This window comes from Engystomops pustulosus, chromosome 2, assembly GCF_040894005.1.
Source record: "Engystomops pustulosus chromosome 2, aEngPut4.maternal, whole genome shotgun sequence".
NCBI classification, from domain to species: domain Eukaryota; kingdom Metazoa; phylum Chordata; class Amphibia; order Anura; family Leptodactylidae; genus Engystomops; species Engystomops pustulosus.
Window position 1 is genome coordinate 12,245,872 of NC_092412.1, and position 14,607 is coordinate 12,260,478.

The following is a 14,607-nucleotide window of genomic DNA, read 5'->3' on the forward strand; positions in this document are numbered from 1 at the left end:
TCCGTCTAAATCATAACACAAACCCCACATATATAGTATCATAGTAAATAATTATTGAACCCGCACGATGAACGCAGTAAAAAAAGAAATGGTTAAAAACCTATTTCATCCCACAAAAAATGCAATAAAAAGTAATTAAAAAAACATATGTAGGCAGTCCCCGGGTTATGTACAAGAGCGGTTCTTTAGGTTTGTTCTTAAGTTGAATTTGTATGTAAATCGGAACTGTATATTTTATCATTGTAATCCCAGCCAAATTTTTTTTGGTCTCTGTGACAATTGGATTTTAAAAATGTTGGGTTGTCATCAGAACCAGAATTAACAATAAATCCTCATTACAGACGCCTGTGATAACTGTTATAGCTGATTATTGTAGCCTAAGGCTAAACTACAGGAAATTAGAAAATGAAAAATATTCATGTCTGGTCTCCCCATAATCGTTTAGACCCATGGAAAAAAGATAACAGGATTATTAGGCTAAACGGTGAACATGAAAAAAAAGTAAAAAAATCCAGTACAGAATTGATGCTTTTCTACTCCTGCCCTCAAAAAAAGTTCATGAATTTTCAACAATAGGAGATACCAACCCCAAAATGGCAACACTGGAAAAAGCATCTCATCCCGCAAAAAAAAAAAAAATGCCGTCACACGACCCCAATAACAAAAAGTCTAAAATTTCATAGCCTACAAAAGTGTCAATGAGGAAACCAAAATCCTGGCAGTTGCAGGGTGCTCCTTCCCTTCTGTGCCTCGCTGTGCCCCCATAACACAAGTCACAGTCACATGTGGGGGGTCCCTGTACTTGGGAGAAATTTCATAACAAATTGTATGGTGGGTTTTCTCTTTATCTGTCAGAAATGTGTAAATTTTAGGGCTAAATGAACGTATAACCGACAAAACTTGACCATTCTTCATTTCACCTCCATTTTGACTATGAAGACCTTCCTTAAGCTGTTTCTGATAGTTTGAGGGGGTACAGATTTGAAAATGGGTTGATTATATAGGGGGGTTTAAATGTTAAATATTTAAAATTTCATTCAAAACAGTATTTATCCCCAAAATAGTCAATTCTTCAAATAGACATCAAAATACATTTTCCAGACATTTCAAAAATGATGAAAATGTAAAGCAGACGTATGGGAAATGTTATTCAGCGACTTATTTAGGTGGTAAATTTATCTGCCTGTAAATGGAATAATTTAGAAAAATTTTTAAATTCACATTTTTTCTTTTTTCTGTAAATAAACTCAAAAGTAGAACATGTGGGGGAAAAAAACAAATGTCATAATCGCATAGATAAGTAACAGTGTTCAGAAGTTATGACCATGTCAGAATACAAAAAATGGGCTGATCCTTGAGTTATAAACTGGCTGCGTCCCTAACCCCTTAACGCCGAAGCCCCTTTTCACCTTCCTGACACGGCCCGTTTTTCCAAATCTTCCCTGTGTCATTATAAATGGTTATAACTTCGGAAGCTTTATCATATCCAAGTGATTTTGAAATTGTTTTCTCGGGACACTTTGTACTTCATGTTAGTTAAAAAATTTTGGTGGAATGTTTTGTATTTATTTATGAAAAAATCTGACATTTGAAAACATTTTTGAAAATCTAATTGTTCTACTTTTTCCACACAGTCATAACAGCAAAAACACGTAATAACTAACATTCACTGAATGTCTACTTCATGTCTCCATGGATTTTTATGCATCCTCTCATTTTTCTGGGGCTTTGAACTTTAGATTTCATAAAAACACTAAATCCTGCTATTAACCCCTTAAGGACACAGCCATTTTGTAGCTTAAGGCTCAGCCCCATTTTTTGGATTCTGACTTATGTCACTTTTTATGGTTATAACTTCTCAACACTGTTACTTATCAAAGTGATTCTGAGATTGTTTTTTCCCCACGTGTTGTACTTCATTTTAGTGGTAAATTTTTGCTGATAAGTTTTGCATTTATTTACCAAAAAAAAAAAGAAAAAAAATTATGATTTTCTTGAAAAATTTCACTTTTTTGAATTTCGAAATCATTGCGTTTTCAGGCAGATAGATTTACCACCTAAATAAGTTGCTGAATAACATTTCCCATTTGTCTACTTTACATTTGCATCATTTTTGAAATGTCTGGATAATTTTGATGTCGCTCGGCTACAAATCGAATATCGGTTTTCTGTATTTTTAGAATTTACTCTTTTGCGGATAAATACTGTTTTGAATGAAATGTTACATATTTAGCATCAAAACCCCCTATATAATGAACCCATTTTCAAATCTGCACCCCTCAAACTATCAGAAACAGCTTTTAGGAAGATTGTTAACCCCTTGAGATAGTAATTGAATCAAAATGGAGGTGAAATTTAGAAGGGTCAAATTGTGTTGTTCATACAGCCCGAAAATTTACACATTTCCAAAAGATAAAAATAGAAAACCCACCATACAATTTGTTCTGTAATTTCTCCCGAGTGCAAAGACCCCCCACATGTGGCTGTGACTTGTGTTATGGGGGCACAGCGAGGCACAGAAGGGAAGGAGGGCGCTGCAGCTGCCAAGATTTTAGTTTTCTCGTTGCCTCCTTTTGAAGGCTATAAAATTTTCGTTTTTCGTTATTGGGGCCATGTGACGGCATGTTTTTTGCGGGATGAGATGCTTTATCCAGTGTTACCATTTTGGGGTTGGTATCACTTATTGTTGAAAATTTAGGAACTGGCTTTTGAGGGCAGGAGTAGAAAAGCATCAATTCTGTACTGGATTTGACTTTTTTGTGTTCTCCGTATAGCCTAATAATCCTGTTATCTTTATTCTATGGGTTGATACGATTACGGGGATACCGGACATGAATATTTTTTCTTACGTTTTACTAAATTTGTCAAATAAAACTGTAATGTAAGGAAAAATCTATCATTTTTGCATCGCCGTCTTCCAAGTGGCATAACATTGTTACTTTTTTGGCTACAGAGCTGGTTGATGGCTTGTTTTTTGATGTTGTACATATTTGACATGTTGTACTTTGCACCAGTGTCATTCTGGAGTACATATGTTTTTTTGATCACTTTTTATTGCAATTTTTGTTGGGTTTTCAACAGTTTTTTTTTTAACGGCATTCATCGTACGGGTTCAATAATGATTTACTTTTATTCTACGGTGATACTATATATGTGGGTTTTTTGTTATGATTTAGACGTTTTTTAGGGTTATATGTCTCTTTATATGTTATGGGGCTTATGGGCATTTTTTTATTGATTTATTACTTTATTTTTTATTGAATAACATTTTTTTTGTACTTTCTCCTCCATGGGACATGAACAAGCAATCATCTGATTGCTTGTTCATGATAATACTCTGCAATACTGATGTACATGCAGGCACACGCATAGGCTGGCATTGTGCCTGAAAGATGACGTCACAGACGCCATCTTTCAGGCACTGCCTTCAGGCATTTCTGGGGTCCCGATCAGCGCCCCCCAAAAACGGTTGGGGGGGGGGATCCCCCAGAGGCATGTTAGATGCCGCAATGCCCCTTACATACTGTGTGACACCGACGTGTAAGGTGTTAAGGCCAACTATAGGAGGATCTCCGTTCGCAGGTATTAGAGGCAGCTTCTGGCGGCGGCTCCTGAATGTGAGAAGCTTGACGTAATAGTACTGCAAAATGACCCCAGAAATGCCATGGCAACGATCGGCGCCCCCCGAAAACAGTTCGGGGAGAGGGGGGGGCGATCGTGGGGGAAAGATCCCCCAGAGGCATGTTCGATGCCGCAGTCGCATTGACCGCAGAATTTAACGGGTTACACACCCGCGAACGGAGCCCACTCCGTGTTTCCCGATGCCGGTACGGCTCCGATCCAGAGCCGAGCCGGCATCAGCTCCCTGGTGGATATATATCGCCAAAAAAACTGAAAAAAACTAATGTAAAGAAAATCTTATCTTTTTGGAGATTTGACTTTAACAGAACTGGATTAGGGCTTATTTTTTACGTGTTGAGTTGTCCTTCAGTGGTACCATTTTGGCGCACATAACTTTCTTTGTTCACTTTTTGGAACATTTTTGTGAAGGGATTTTATGAAAAATTTACATTTTTGAGTTTCGTTTTTACAGCGTTCACCAAGCAGGTCCAATAATGTTTCCCAGTTATTGTACAGATTGTAACAGATGCGCAATACCAAATACGGGTCGGTTGGTGATTTTGTGTTTTTCTTTCACTGTATTAGATGTGTATAGAGAATGTTGGCCAATGCCATCATTTGTAAAGGACCTGTGTATCCAACGTATTTACCATCACAGGATCGTCTCCATGTTTCTGGCTCCGGCAGTACGTCTGCACGGTTTATTACACATACATTGGGAGACATGAATCTGCCGTATAATACAATTTGTGGCTTTGGTAAATATCCAAATACGTTTTCCAGGATGGGATAAGGACTACATTGCCTCTTTTTTTTTCCTACCTTGTGAGACCTTTCACTAGGGTCAGGGAGTTCTCCTTACAGAGACTTGCTGCCTTGCAGGTGGGTGCACACTTATAGCCATTGATGCTCCACTAGGGAATTCTGGGAAATAGGAAAAGGGGTTTTTTTCCACCAAAATGATTTTATTATGCAAATGGAGGTCATTTAAAAAGAAAAACCCTGTTTGCCTGAATAGCGTGCACGGGGCGCCAGATTTTAGGATTTCTGGAGACGAAGGGATCTTCCAGCAGGACAATAAGAGGCGTCTTAGAGTCAGGAGGATCATTCCCCAGTGATTGGCAGACCAGGACCTCAGAATACTTCCCTGGAATCCGGTATCCGGATCTCCTGATCCTGACACCTTGGTGCAGGCGGTAGATCGGGGCGGCGAGTGCGAGGCGGTAGATCGGGGCGGCGAGTGCGAGGCGGTAGATCCGGGCGGCAAGTGCGAGGCGGTAGATCCGGGTGGCGAGTGCGAGGCGGTAGATCCAGTAGATCCGGTTGGCAAGTGTGAGGCGGTAGATCCGGGCAGTGAGTGTGTGGAGGTAGGCCCTGGCACTGAGTATTGGACGCTCTGCAGCCGCTCCACACGGTAATGATCCCTCCATAGAGTCCGGCCGCCGCCTGCGCTCCTGGAGCATGCTGGGAGTTGTAGTCCCCCAATATAGTGCATGTGCTCTCGGAGCATGCTGGGAGTTGTAGTCCCTCCATATAGTGTGTGTGCTCCTGGAGCATGCTGGGAGTTGTAGTCCCTCCATATAGTGTGTGCGATCCTGGAGCATGCTGGAGTTGTAGTCCCTCCATATAGTGTGTGTGCGCTCCTGGAGCATGCTGGGAGTTGTAGTCCCTCCATATAGTGTGTGCGCTCGTGGAGCATGCTGGGAGTTGTAGTCCCTCCATATAGTGTGTGCGCTCGTGGAGCATGCTGGGAGTTGTAGTCCCTCCATATAGTGTGTGCGCTCGTGGAGCATGCTGGGAGTTGTAGTCCCTCCATATAGTGTGTGCGCTCGTGGAGCATGCTGGGAGTTGTAGTCCCTCCATATAGTGTGTGTGCTTCTGGAGCATGCTGGGAGTTGTAGTCCCTCCATATAGTGTGTGTGCTCCTGGAGCATGCTGGGAGTTGTAGTCCCTCCATATAGTGTGTGTGCTCCTGGAGCATGCTGGGAGTTGTAGTCCCCCAATATAGTGCATGTGCTCTCGGAGCATGCTGGGAGTTGTAGTCCCTCCATATAGTGTGTGTGCTCCTGGAGCATGCTGGGAGTTGTAGTCCCTCCATATAGTGTGTGCGATCCTGGAGCATGCTGGAGTTGTAGTCCCTCCATATAGTGTGTGTGCGCTCCTGGAGCATGCAGGGAGTTGTAGTCCCTCCATATAGTGTGTGCGCTCCTGGAGCATGCTGGGAGTTGTAGTCCCTCCATATAGTGTGTGCGCTCGTGGAGCATGCTGGGAGTTGTAGTCCCTCCATATAGTGTGTGCGCTCGTGGAGCATGCTGGGAGTTGTAGTCCCTCCATATAGTGTGTGCGCTCGTGGAGCATGCTGGGAGTTGTAGTCCCTCCATATAGTGTGTAAGCTCCTAAAGCATTCTGGGGGTTGTAGTCCCTCCATATAGTGTGTGTGCTCCTGGAGCATGCTGGGAGTTATAGTCCCTCCATATAGTGTGTGCGCTCCTGGAGCATGCTGGGAGTTGTAGTCTCTCCATATAGTGTGTGTGCTCCTGGAGCATGCTGGGAGTTGTAGTCCCCCAATATAGTGTGTGCGCTCCTCGAGCATGCTGGGAGTTGTAGTCCCTCCATATAGTGTGTTTGCTCCTGGAGCATGCTGGGAGTTGTAATCCCTCCATATAGTATGTGTGCTCCTGGAGCATGCTGGGAGTTGTAGTCCCTCCTCTGGTCACTTACCTCTTCTCTCCTCAGTGCAGGACACTCTCTGCTTCAGACACGTCTCCTGCCCAATATCACTGGTCATGTGACCCGGGGAGTGTGATGTCACGAGGGGCGGGGCCTTCCATTAGGACAGTGTATACCTGTGGATATAGGAGAAGTTGTGGATGAAGGACCTGTGATGATGTAATAGATCATGTGATCAGTGTGGGCGGGGCGCTGGTTATGAGAGGGTTATGTTCCAGGAGTTTTGAGGCATATGGAAGTGTTGAGATGGTGTGATAGTGCAGAGGAGTGGATGGGTGCAGACATGGCTTCTTTAGGATGGGTGTGACAGGTGTGTGTTTAAAGGAAGATGGAACAAGACCAGTGGATACGGAAAGGTTAAAGAGATGAGTTAGGGCTGGAATGGGCGCAGGGGTGAGGTTGGGGATAAGATGGGATTGGGTGAAGCGCACATGTGGTGAGATGTGAGGAAACTTTCTCGTCAGTAAGGGAAGAGAAGTTGGATACTTCTGTTGGTTAACAGGGACGGGGATTGGATATTTCCGGTGGGTTGTGGGGGATGAAGTTTGAAACTTTCCCTGATGTCGTCTATTTTGTTTTTAAAGTGATGAAAAAATTCATGTACAAAATCCTTATCCCTTTTTTTCTGGTTAGTAACAGATTTGTTTTTTCTTGGTCCCTATTGTCTCTGGTTACCCCTATGATTCCATTTAAAGGCCTTCTTTTTCTCAAAATCCATCTTGTCAAAAGGTTATTCCCACAAAGACAAGATTCTTATCCTCGGGATAACAAAATAACATTGTTATGATCAGTGGTAGTGGTTCCTCTGAACCACCGCGGACGATGACGAAAGCCGACACCTGGGACCGGAGTCTAAGTGGTACCCGATTTTCCCCAGAGCCTGACGCAGAGCATGTTGGACTTGTTGCGGCTTGGTACCACCAGGTCACTCCACAGGCATGACTTTGTCCACGGTGGCGGGCAAGGCGTAGTACAGAATCGTAAGGCAAACTTGTGCTTGGGGACAGGCAGGACAGGCAGCACAGGATCAGAGTTGGGGACGTAGCAGTAGGTCAGGACAGGCAGCACAGGATCAGAGTCGTGGGTGTAGCAGTAGGTCAGCACAGGCAGCACGGAATCCTAGTCAGGAACGGAATCGAGGTCACAACAGGAAATCAGGATAATCGCAAGGGGCATGGAACAAAGCTTTCTCTTAGGCATAGAAGCACAAAGATCCGGCAGGGTTCACAGGAAACGGTTGAGCATTTATAGGTTGTCAGGTGGCCAGCGGCAATTAGCTGTGTGCTGGCCCTTTAAATTTCAGACAGCCGGCATGCGCGCGCCCATTCATCGCCGATGCAGATGTTATACGCCCCATGTATGTGTGGTTTGGTAAAGACCTTGGCTCCACGTAGGCGGTTGAAAAGTTCCATGATCAGAGGTAGTGGGTAGCAGTTCTTCACTGTAACTTTATTAAGACCGCGATAGTCAATGCATGGGTGTAGTGAACCCTACTTCTTGGCCACGAATAATCCTGCAACGGCAGGAGAACAGAACTTGCATATGAACCCCTACTGCAGATTCTCCTTCACATAAGCCGACAGGCACAGACAGTGGATACACCCGACCCGTGGCAGAAACGTGCCCTGCAACAGGTGTACAGGGCAGTCGTAGGACCGTTGTGGCAGAAGCTCCACTTGCTTCTCAGAGAAGACATCTGCAAAGTCCATATATGGAGCGGGGAGACCCACCAGAGGTTTGGAAGAAACAGGAGAAGCCGGAGTGAATACAGGATGAGGTACCACCAAACAGCGTGAATGACATTGTGATCCCCAGCGAAGAACCTCCCCTGTCTGCCAGTTGAGCATGGGTGCGTGGCGCTGCAACCACTGGAGACCCAGAAGGGCAGGAGACGTGGATTGGGGTAACACATAAAATGACAGTCTCTCCTTGTGCAATTCCCTGACTTGCAGAAATAGAGATTCGGTGCAGTAGTATACTGGATCACAGGGGATCTTCCCACTAACGTTGGAGATGACCAGTGGCTTCTCAAGACGAACCACAGGGAGGTGATGCTTGGGGACCAGGGCAGCATCCACGAAGTTTCCTGCAGGACCACAACCCAGGAAGGAATAAGTTTAAAATTGGCCACTTGTTCCTGAGCTGAGTAGGGCGGGAATATTCAGACGAGGGAAAAAGCTTTATTCTCACCTAGGGACGCCTCTCCCAGAAACCCTAGGAGCGCATTTCCCGAACGCTGTGGACGAAGTGCTCCTGTCGATGTCTGTAGCATTCATGGGGAGTCAAAAGCACTTAATCCACCTGTATGGTCTCCTCTGGAGCAGACAAAGAGGACGGCTGTGATGGCCTTTGAAAGACTGATGCTAAGCGGGGCAGTCGATGGCTCCTGGTCTGTGTTGGTTCTAGATGCTGCTCTTCTTGACTATCTAAGAACCAGATGTCAATCCGAGTGGCGAAGGAGATGAGACCACTCAAAGCATCTTTAATATGTCCAGAGAGTCCTTTTATAAAGGTAGCGACCAAGGCTGCCTCATTTCAAGCAAGCTCAGAAGCTAAAATGCAGAACTGGACCACACAGAGAGGGGTGACCCATGCCAGGGCTTTCCCAGAGAGAAGGCTAATCATGAAAGCCGCCTTAGATTGCTCTGTGGGGAACTGTGAAGGCATCAATTCAATATGCAAAGAGCACTGGGTAATGAAGCCGCTACATACACAAGGTGTCTCCGTCATACTTGGTGGGCATGGAAAGTCGCAGCCTGGGTTCAGCAGTAGACAGTATAGCCGTAGTAGCCGGAGGTACCACAGGCACTGGACGCTGATGCTAGGTAGCCAACAGTTGCTGCAAGATGGTGGTGAGCTAACCAAATTGTTGGCCCTGTGCAGCAATCTGCTGGGTCACGATGTTGATGAGATCAGCCATTTTAGGAAGTGGAACCTTGTCGGGATCCATGGCCGGATCTTACGGTCAGTATCAGGGGTAGTGACTCCACAGGCGTGACTTTGCTCGCAATGGTGGCCAAGGGGAGGTGCAGAATCGTAAGGCATAGACAGAGTCGTAGACAGGTAGGAGGTCAGGACAGGCAGCACAGGATCAGAGTCGGGACGTAGCGGAAGTTCAGGACAGGCGGCAAAGGATCAAAGTCAAGAATGTAGCAGGAGGTCACAACGAGGGACAACCAGCGCCAATCAAGACCCTTTAAATTGCAGGAAGCCACAGGTAAGTTATCTTGTCCTGGCTGTGCTAGGGGGTAGAGGGGTGCATGGGTGTACCTGTGACAGTGGTAAATTCATTTCAGGTATATATTTATGTATGTAGTATTTAACTAGGGAGACATATTTTTCTATTTGTGTTATATTTACTTCTAGTAGGCCTAGGCGTAGTAGGCAGAGAAGCAGAATTGTGGCCGGTTTCCCCTGTAAAATTGTAGCAAAAACCTAAGCCACGAATGCCTTCTCCCGGTCCTGATATGTACCCCATGATATGAAATGCGCTACGGAATATAAAGTTTAAATATAAAGGTTTATTATTATTATAAGCTGCAGAGGTGCTAAAGGACAAAGTCCACCTATAAACATCTAAATTGGTAATGTTCACAGTATGTTAAGATGGCTTCTCCCCTGTGTGAATTCTCTGATGTTTAACAAGAGCACGTTTCATTCAGAACATGTAAAAGGCATCTCTACGGTGTGAGTTCTCTGATGTCTAAAAAGCTTTCCTTTACAGCGAAAACATTTCCCACAATCCGGACATGAAAATGGCTTCTCCCCGGTGTGAATTTTATTATGTTCAACAAGATAGGATTTTGTGTTAAAACTTTTTCCGCATTCAGCACATGGAAATGGCTTCTCTCCTGTGTGAATTCTCCGATGTATAATAAGATTTGATTTCTGAGTCAAACATTTTCCACATTCAGGACATGAAAATGGTTTCTCCCCGGTGTGAGTTCTCTGATGATAGAAAAGAAGTGATTTCTTAACAAAACATTTCCCACAATCTGGACATGAATATGGCTTATCCCCGGTATGAGTTTTCTGATGGTAAAAAAGAAGTGATTTCTTGATAAAACATTTTCCACATTCTGGACATGAATATGGTTTCTCTCCTGTGTGAATTTTCACATGTTGATCAAGATATGATTTCTTGGCAAAGTTTTTCTCACATACAGAACATGAAAAACTCTTTTCCTCTCGGTGACTTTGAAGATGAATGAGAAGATTTGATTCTTCACTGAAAGAATTCTCACATTTCGGACATAAAAACTTCCTCTTCTCTCCATGATTTCCCTCCTCTGTGGAAAGATGTGACTGATTATCTTCTACTTCACCACAAGGAGATGAGGGGGGACGTCCATGGGAACCTCTTGTACTTTCATCTCCTGGAAAATATAACCAAGAAATCAGTATTGGAAGTTTCCTTTATCCCAGTTATGAGCAGAAGTAAAGTGATCAGTCAGTAACATACAGTCATCTATGGATAGAAAAGTCATGAATGTTTATAACAAATATAAACCATTGACATATAATTCCATTATTATCCAAGAGCAAATTAAATAATCGGTTTACACCGTAGAGTTTTAATTTTTCTAGATAATACGAAGCTCTGTAAAGTAATTAATACAGAGGAGGATAGTATAACATCATAGAGGGATTTGTGGAAGAAATGAGGCTGATGAGGTTTTACATGTAAGGTTATACACTCGGGACAAAGGAACAAAAAGCACAATTGTGTTTTAAACAATTAGATCTTCCAGATCCTAAATTGTTTGATATGTATATTAAGGTCACAGGTAAAAGTAATCTCTGCTTCCCCCCAGTTCAGATTACTCTCGATTCTGCTGGGCTCTATCACCTCCATCAAAATAGGCCTCCCCCCCCTCACTCACCTCCTTGCAGCAGCTTTTAGAAACCCTCACCCTCCAACAATAGTTCAATGGATTCAGGAACTCCGATTTCTTTGTTCTTCTGTTAATTACTGCAGTAATTTAATGTACTTAATTTGGAACTACAAACCTCTTACTCTGTTCTTTAATTTCATGACTCAACATGGTCCTTTGTCACCAACTTTATTGCATTTCTTAATAGCTTTTTGCAGGTTTCTACTTAATAAAACTTTGATTGAACATGAAAATAACACATTATACTTACCCCTCTCTGGATCAGTACAGAGCCACAGATCACCCGTGACACAGCATGGAGTGGGAACAAGCTACTGGAATCATTTGCCAGCCTTGTATTCTTTTTTTTTTTCAGAACTGCAAAGATGGGGCCATACGGCTCAGGGAAAATACTGTTGACACACAGCCTGAAAAAACGCTAAGACACCCGTAGTTTGTGGACACAGAAACAAAACAGTTGTGTGCAGGAGGCCTCACACCTGCTCTGTCCTCTATAATCAGGAAGGTCTCCTCTTACCTGGTGATGTGAGGGGCTGGTGGTCCTCCATCATGATGTCCTTGTACTGGTCCTTGTGTCCTTCTACATACTCCCACTCCTCCATGGAGAAATAGACAGTGACGTCCTGACACCTTATAGGAACCTGACACCCACAATGACACAGTCATCACCCAGACCCCTCCCTTGTGTTATTGTACAATGTCCCAGCATTCCCGGCAGCGCTCACCTCTCCGCTCAGCAGCTCAGTGATCCTGGAGGTAAGTTCTAGGATCTTCTGCTCATGTATCAGTGAATGAGGTGGAGGCTCGGTGATGGGGCTCTGGGTCCATCCTCCTGACACACGGGGGGTCACACACTCACCAGACGACTTCTTCACTACTGTGTAATCCTGTGTATGGGGAGACACTGATCACTACATAGATCCTAAGAATCCTTCACCTCTCCAGTCATTTCCCGCTGTTATTCCTAGAGATAAGAGCCGTGTCCTGGGAGACTCTCACCTCTCCGGTTATCAAGGAGATCATCTCCAGGGTGAGCTCCAGGATCCTGGCCGCCATCTGCTCTCTGTCCTTCTCCCGGATCCCTGGTGGATCATTGATGGAAAGGATCATCTTTAGGAGAAACCTCTGGGAGTCCTGGATCTATACAACCTGAGGAAACATGACAAGAACTAAGAGCAAACTCTATATGAAGCAATTGTGTCCATGACATGTGTGATGTGACAGATGGGGATTCTCCAGACACTGGAGGGGAGGTCACTGGACTGAGGGAGGAGTGATGGCGCTGGACTGTGCCGCTCCTCACTAATAGCAGGTACTGGACCCCACATGGAGGGACCTGGAGCATGCTGGGAGTTGTAGTCCTTCCATATAGTGTGTGAGTGCTCATGGAGCATGCTGGGAGTTGTAGTCCCTCCATATATATATACTACTTCTCTAGGTCTTTCACAACTCTGCGTTTCCCCCACTCATAGTGAGGGAAACATCCTTGATTTGGTCTTCTCCCGCCCATCTTCAATATCTGATTTTACCAATTCCTTCTTTCCACTTTCAGACCATAATCTCCTTTCTTTTACTTTCAATAATCCTTCTCATTCTCAGAATCCTTCCACCCATCATTTATACCGGAACCCACGTGCAATAGATACTCACCAATTCACAGAAACCCTTACAGTCTGCACTATCCCCCATCTCCTCTCTCACCTGTCCAAACCTAGCTACTAACCACTATAATCACACTGTCAGAAGCGCCCTAGATGAGAGGGCACCACTCACTGTCCAAAATTTTTAACACACACGCAGGCAACCTTGGCACACTGAACAAACTCGTTTCCTTCGGCAGTGCTCCAGGATTGCCGAACGTCTGTGGAGAAAGTCGCGCACATCTGCAGACTTTCTTCACTTAAAATTTATGCTAAAAACCTATAACTCTGCCCTTCACCTCGCTAAACAGGTCTATTTTACTAATCTCATATCCTCTCTCTCTCTAACAACCCCAAAAGGCTCTTTGATACCCTTCACTCCTTACTAACACCAAAGGTGCAGCCACCTGTCACAGACCTTGGGGCTGAAGATCTGGCACCTACTTTAAGGATAAAATTGATTGTATCCGCCAGGAAATAATTGCTCAATCCACTCACCCCTCCAATCCCCTTCCCTCCCATACCTTATCTTGTTCACTCTCTTCCTTTGAGCCAGTCACAGAGGAAGAAGTGTCTAGACTCCTTTCCTCTGCTCGCCCCACTACCTGCATCAGTGACCCCATCCCCTCACATCTGGTTCAGTCTCTCTCCCCAGCAGTCACTTCTCACCTCACTAAAATTTTCAATCTCTCTCTCTTCTGGTGTCGTCCCCTCTTCTTTCAAGCATGCTGTTGTCACCACTTTACTAAAGAAGCCTTGCCTGGATCCATCCAGTGCTACTAACTACATACCTGTTTCTAACCTCCCTTTCATCTCCAAACTCCTGGAACGCCTGGTCTATTCTCGACTAACCCGCTATCTCTCAGCTAACTCCCTCCCTGACCCCCTATAATCTGGTTTCCGCTCTATGTTCTCCACTGAAACTGCTCTTTCTAAAGTCTCCAATGATCTCCTCGCTGCAAAATCCAAAGGTGATTATTCTCTCCTCATTCCCCTGGATCTATCGGCAGCGTTCGATACTGTGGACCACCAGCTCCTCCTCAGGATGCTTCACTCCATTGGCCTAAAGGTCCCTGCACTCTCTTGGTTTTCCTCCTCTCTCTCTGACCGCACTTTCAGTGTCTCCTTTTCTGGATCTTTCTCTTCTAATCTTCCTCTCAGTGTCGGGGTTCCTCAGGGCTCAGTCCTAGGTCCTTTCCTCTCAGTGTCGGGGTTCCTCAGGGCTCAGTCCTAGGTCCTTTCCTCTCAGTGTCGGGGTTCCTCAGGGCTCAGTCCTAGGTCGTATCCTCTCAGTGTCGGGGTCCTCAGGACTCAGTCCTAGGTCCTCTTCTCTTCTCTCTCTATACTGCCCCCATTGGACAAACCATCAGAAGCTTTGGTTTCCAGTATCATCTTTATGCTGAAGATCCCCAGCTATATACTTCTGCATGTAACATCACCCCGGCCTTACTCCAGAACACTAGTGACTGTCTCTCTGCCGTCTCTAACATCATGTCCTCTCTCTTCTTGAAACTTAATCTTTCTAAGGCTGAACTTCTTGTCTTTCCACCATCTACTAACCAACCCACCCCTGACCTCTCCATCTCGGTCTGTGGGGTCACTATAGCACCGGGGCACAGGCCGCTGTCTTGGGGTTGTACTGGACTCTGACCTCTCCTTTTTACCATATATTCAATCTCTTTCTCGCTCTTGCCGGATGCATCTCAGAAACATCTCCAGAA

At 44.8% G+C, this 14,607-nt stretch overlaps 3 protein-coding genes across 3 annotated transcripts in view; all 3 read right to left on the reverse strand.

The window, feature by feature from the left end:
* LOC140119760 (uncharacterized) overlaps nt 1–14,607 on the reverse strand; it is a 215,424-nt gene that overhangs the window by 85,504 nt on the left and 115,313 nt on the right. The gene's annotated exons all lie outside the window — the stretch shown is intronic.
* On the reverse strand, nt 9,853–11,396 carry LOC140116898 (uncharacterized). The gene is made up of 2 exons (XM_072133329.1): nt 11,362–11,396; nt 9,853–10,765 (listed from the first exon to the last, which is right to left on the reverse strand). The coding sequence occupies exons 1-2, from the start codon at nt 11,394–11,396 to the stop codon at nt 10,006–10,008; spliced, it is 795 nt and encodes a 264-aa protein (XP_071989430.1). The 3' UTR covers nt 9,853–10,005.
* LOC140119900 (gastrula zinc finger protein XlCGF66.1-like) overlaps nt 11,532–14,607 on the reverse strand; it is a 53,292-nt gene continuing 50,216 nt past the window's right edge. The window contains exon 3 of the mRNA XM_072139336.1: nt 11,532–11,887. Coding sequence (XP_071995437.1) covers nt 11,744–11,887 — 144 coding nt within the window. The 3' untranslated portion in view covers nt 11,532–11,743. The remainder of the gene's footprint in view (nt 11,888–14,607) is intronic.

Bases quoted from the DNA above. Each gene is read 5' to 3' on its own strand.
- LOC140116898 (XM_072133329.1), bottom strand. From the start codon at position 11,396: ATGTTGAGTCATGAAATTAAAGAACAGAGTAAGAG. The intron at 10,766-11,361 runs GTTTGTAGTTCC...ACTGGGATAAAG, and splicing joins ATTAAAGAACAGAGTAAGAG to GAAACTTCCAATACTGATTT.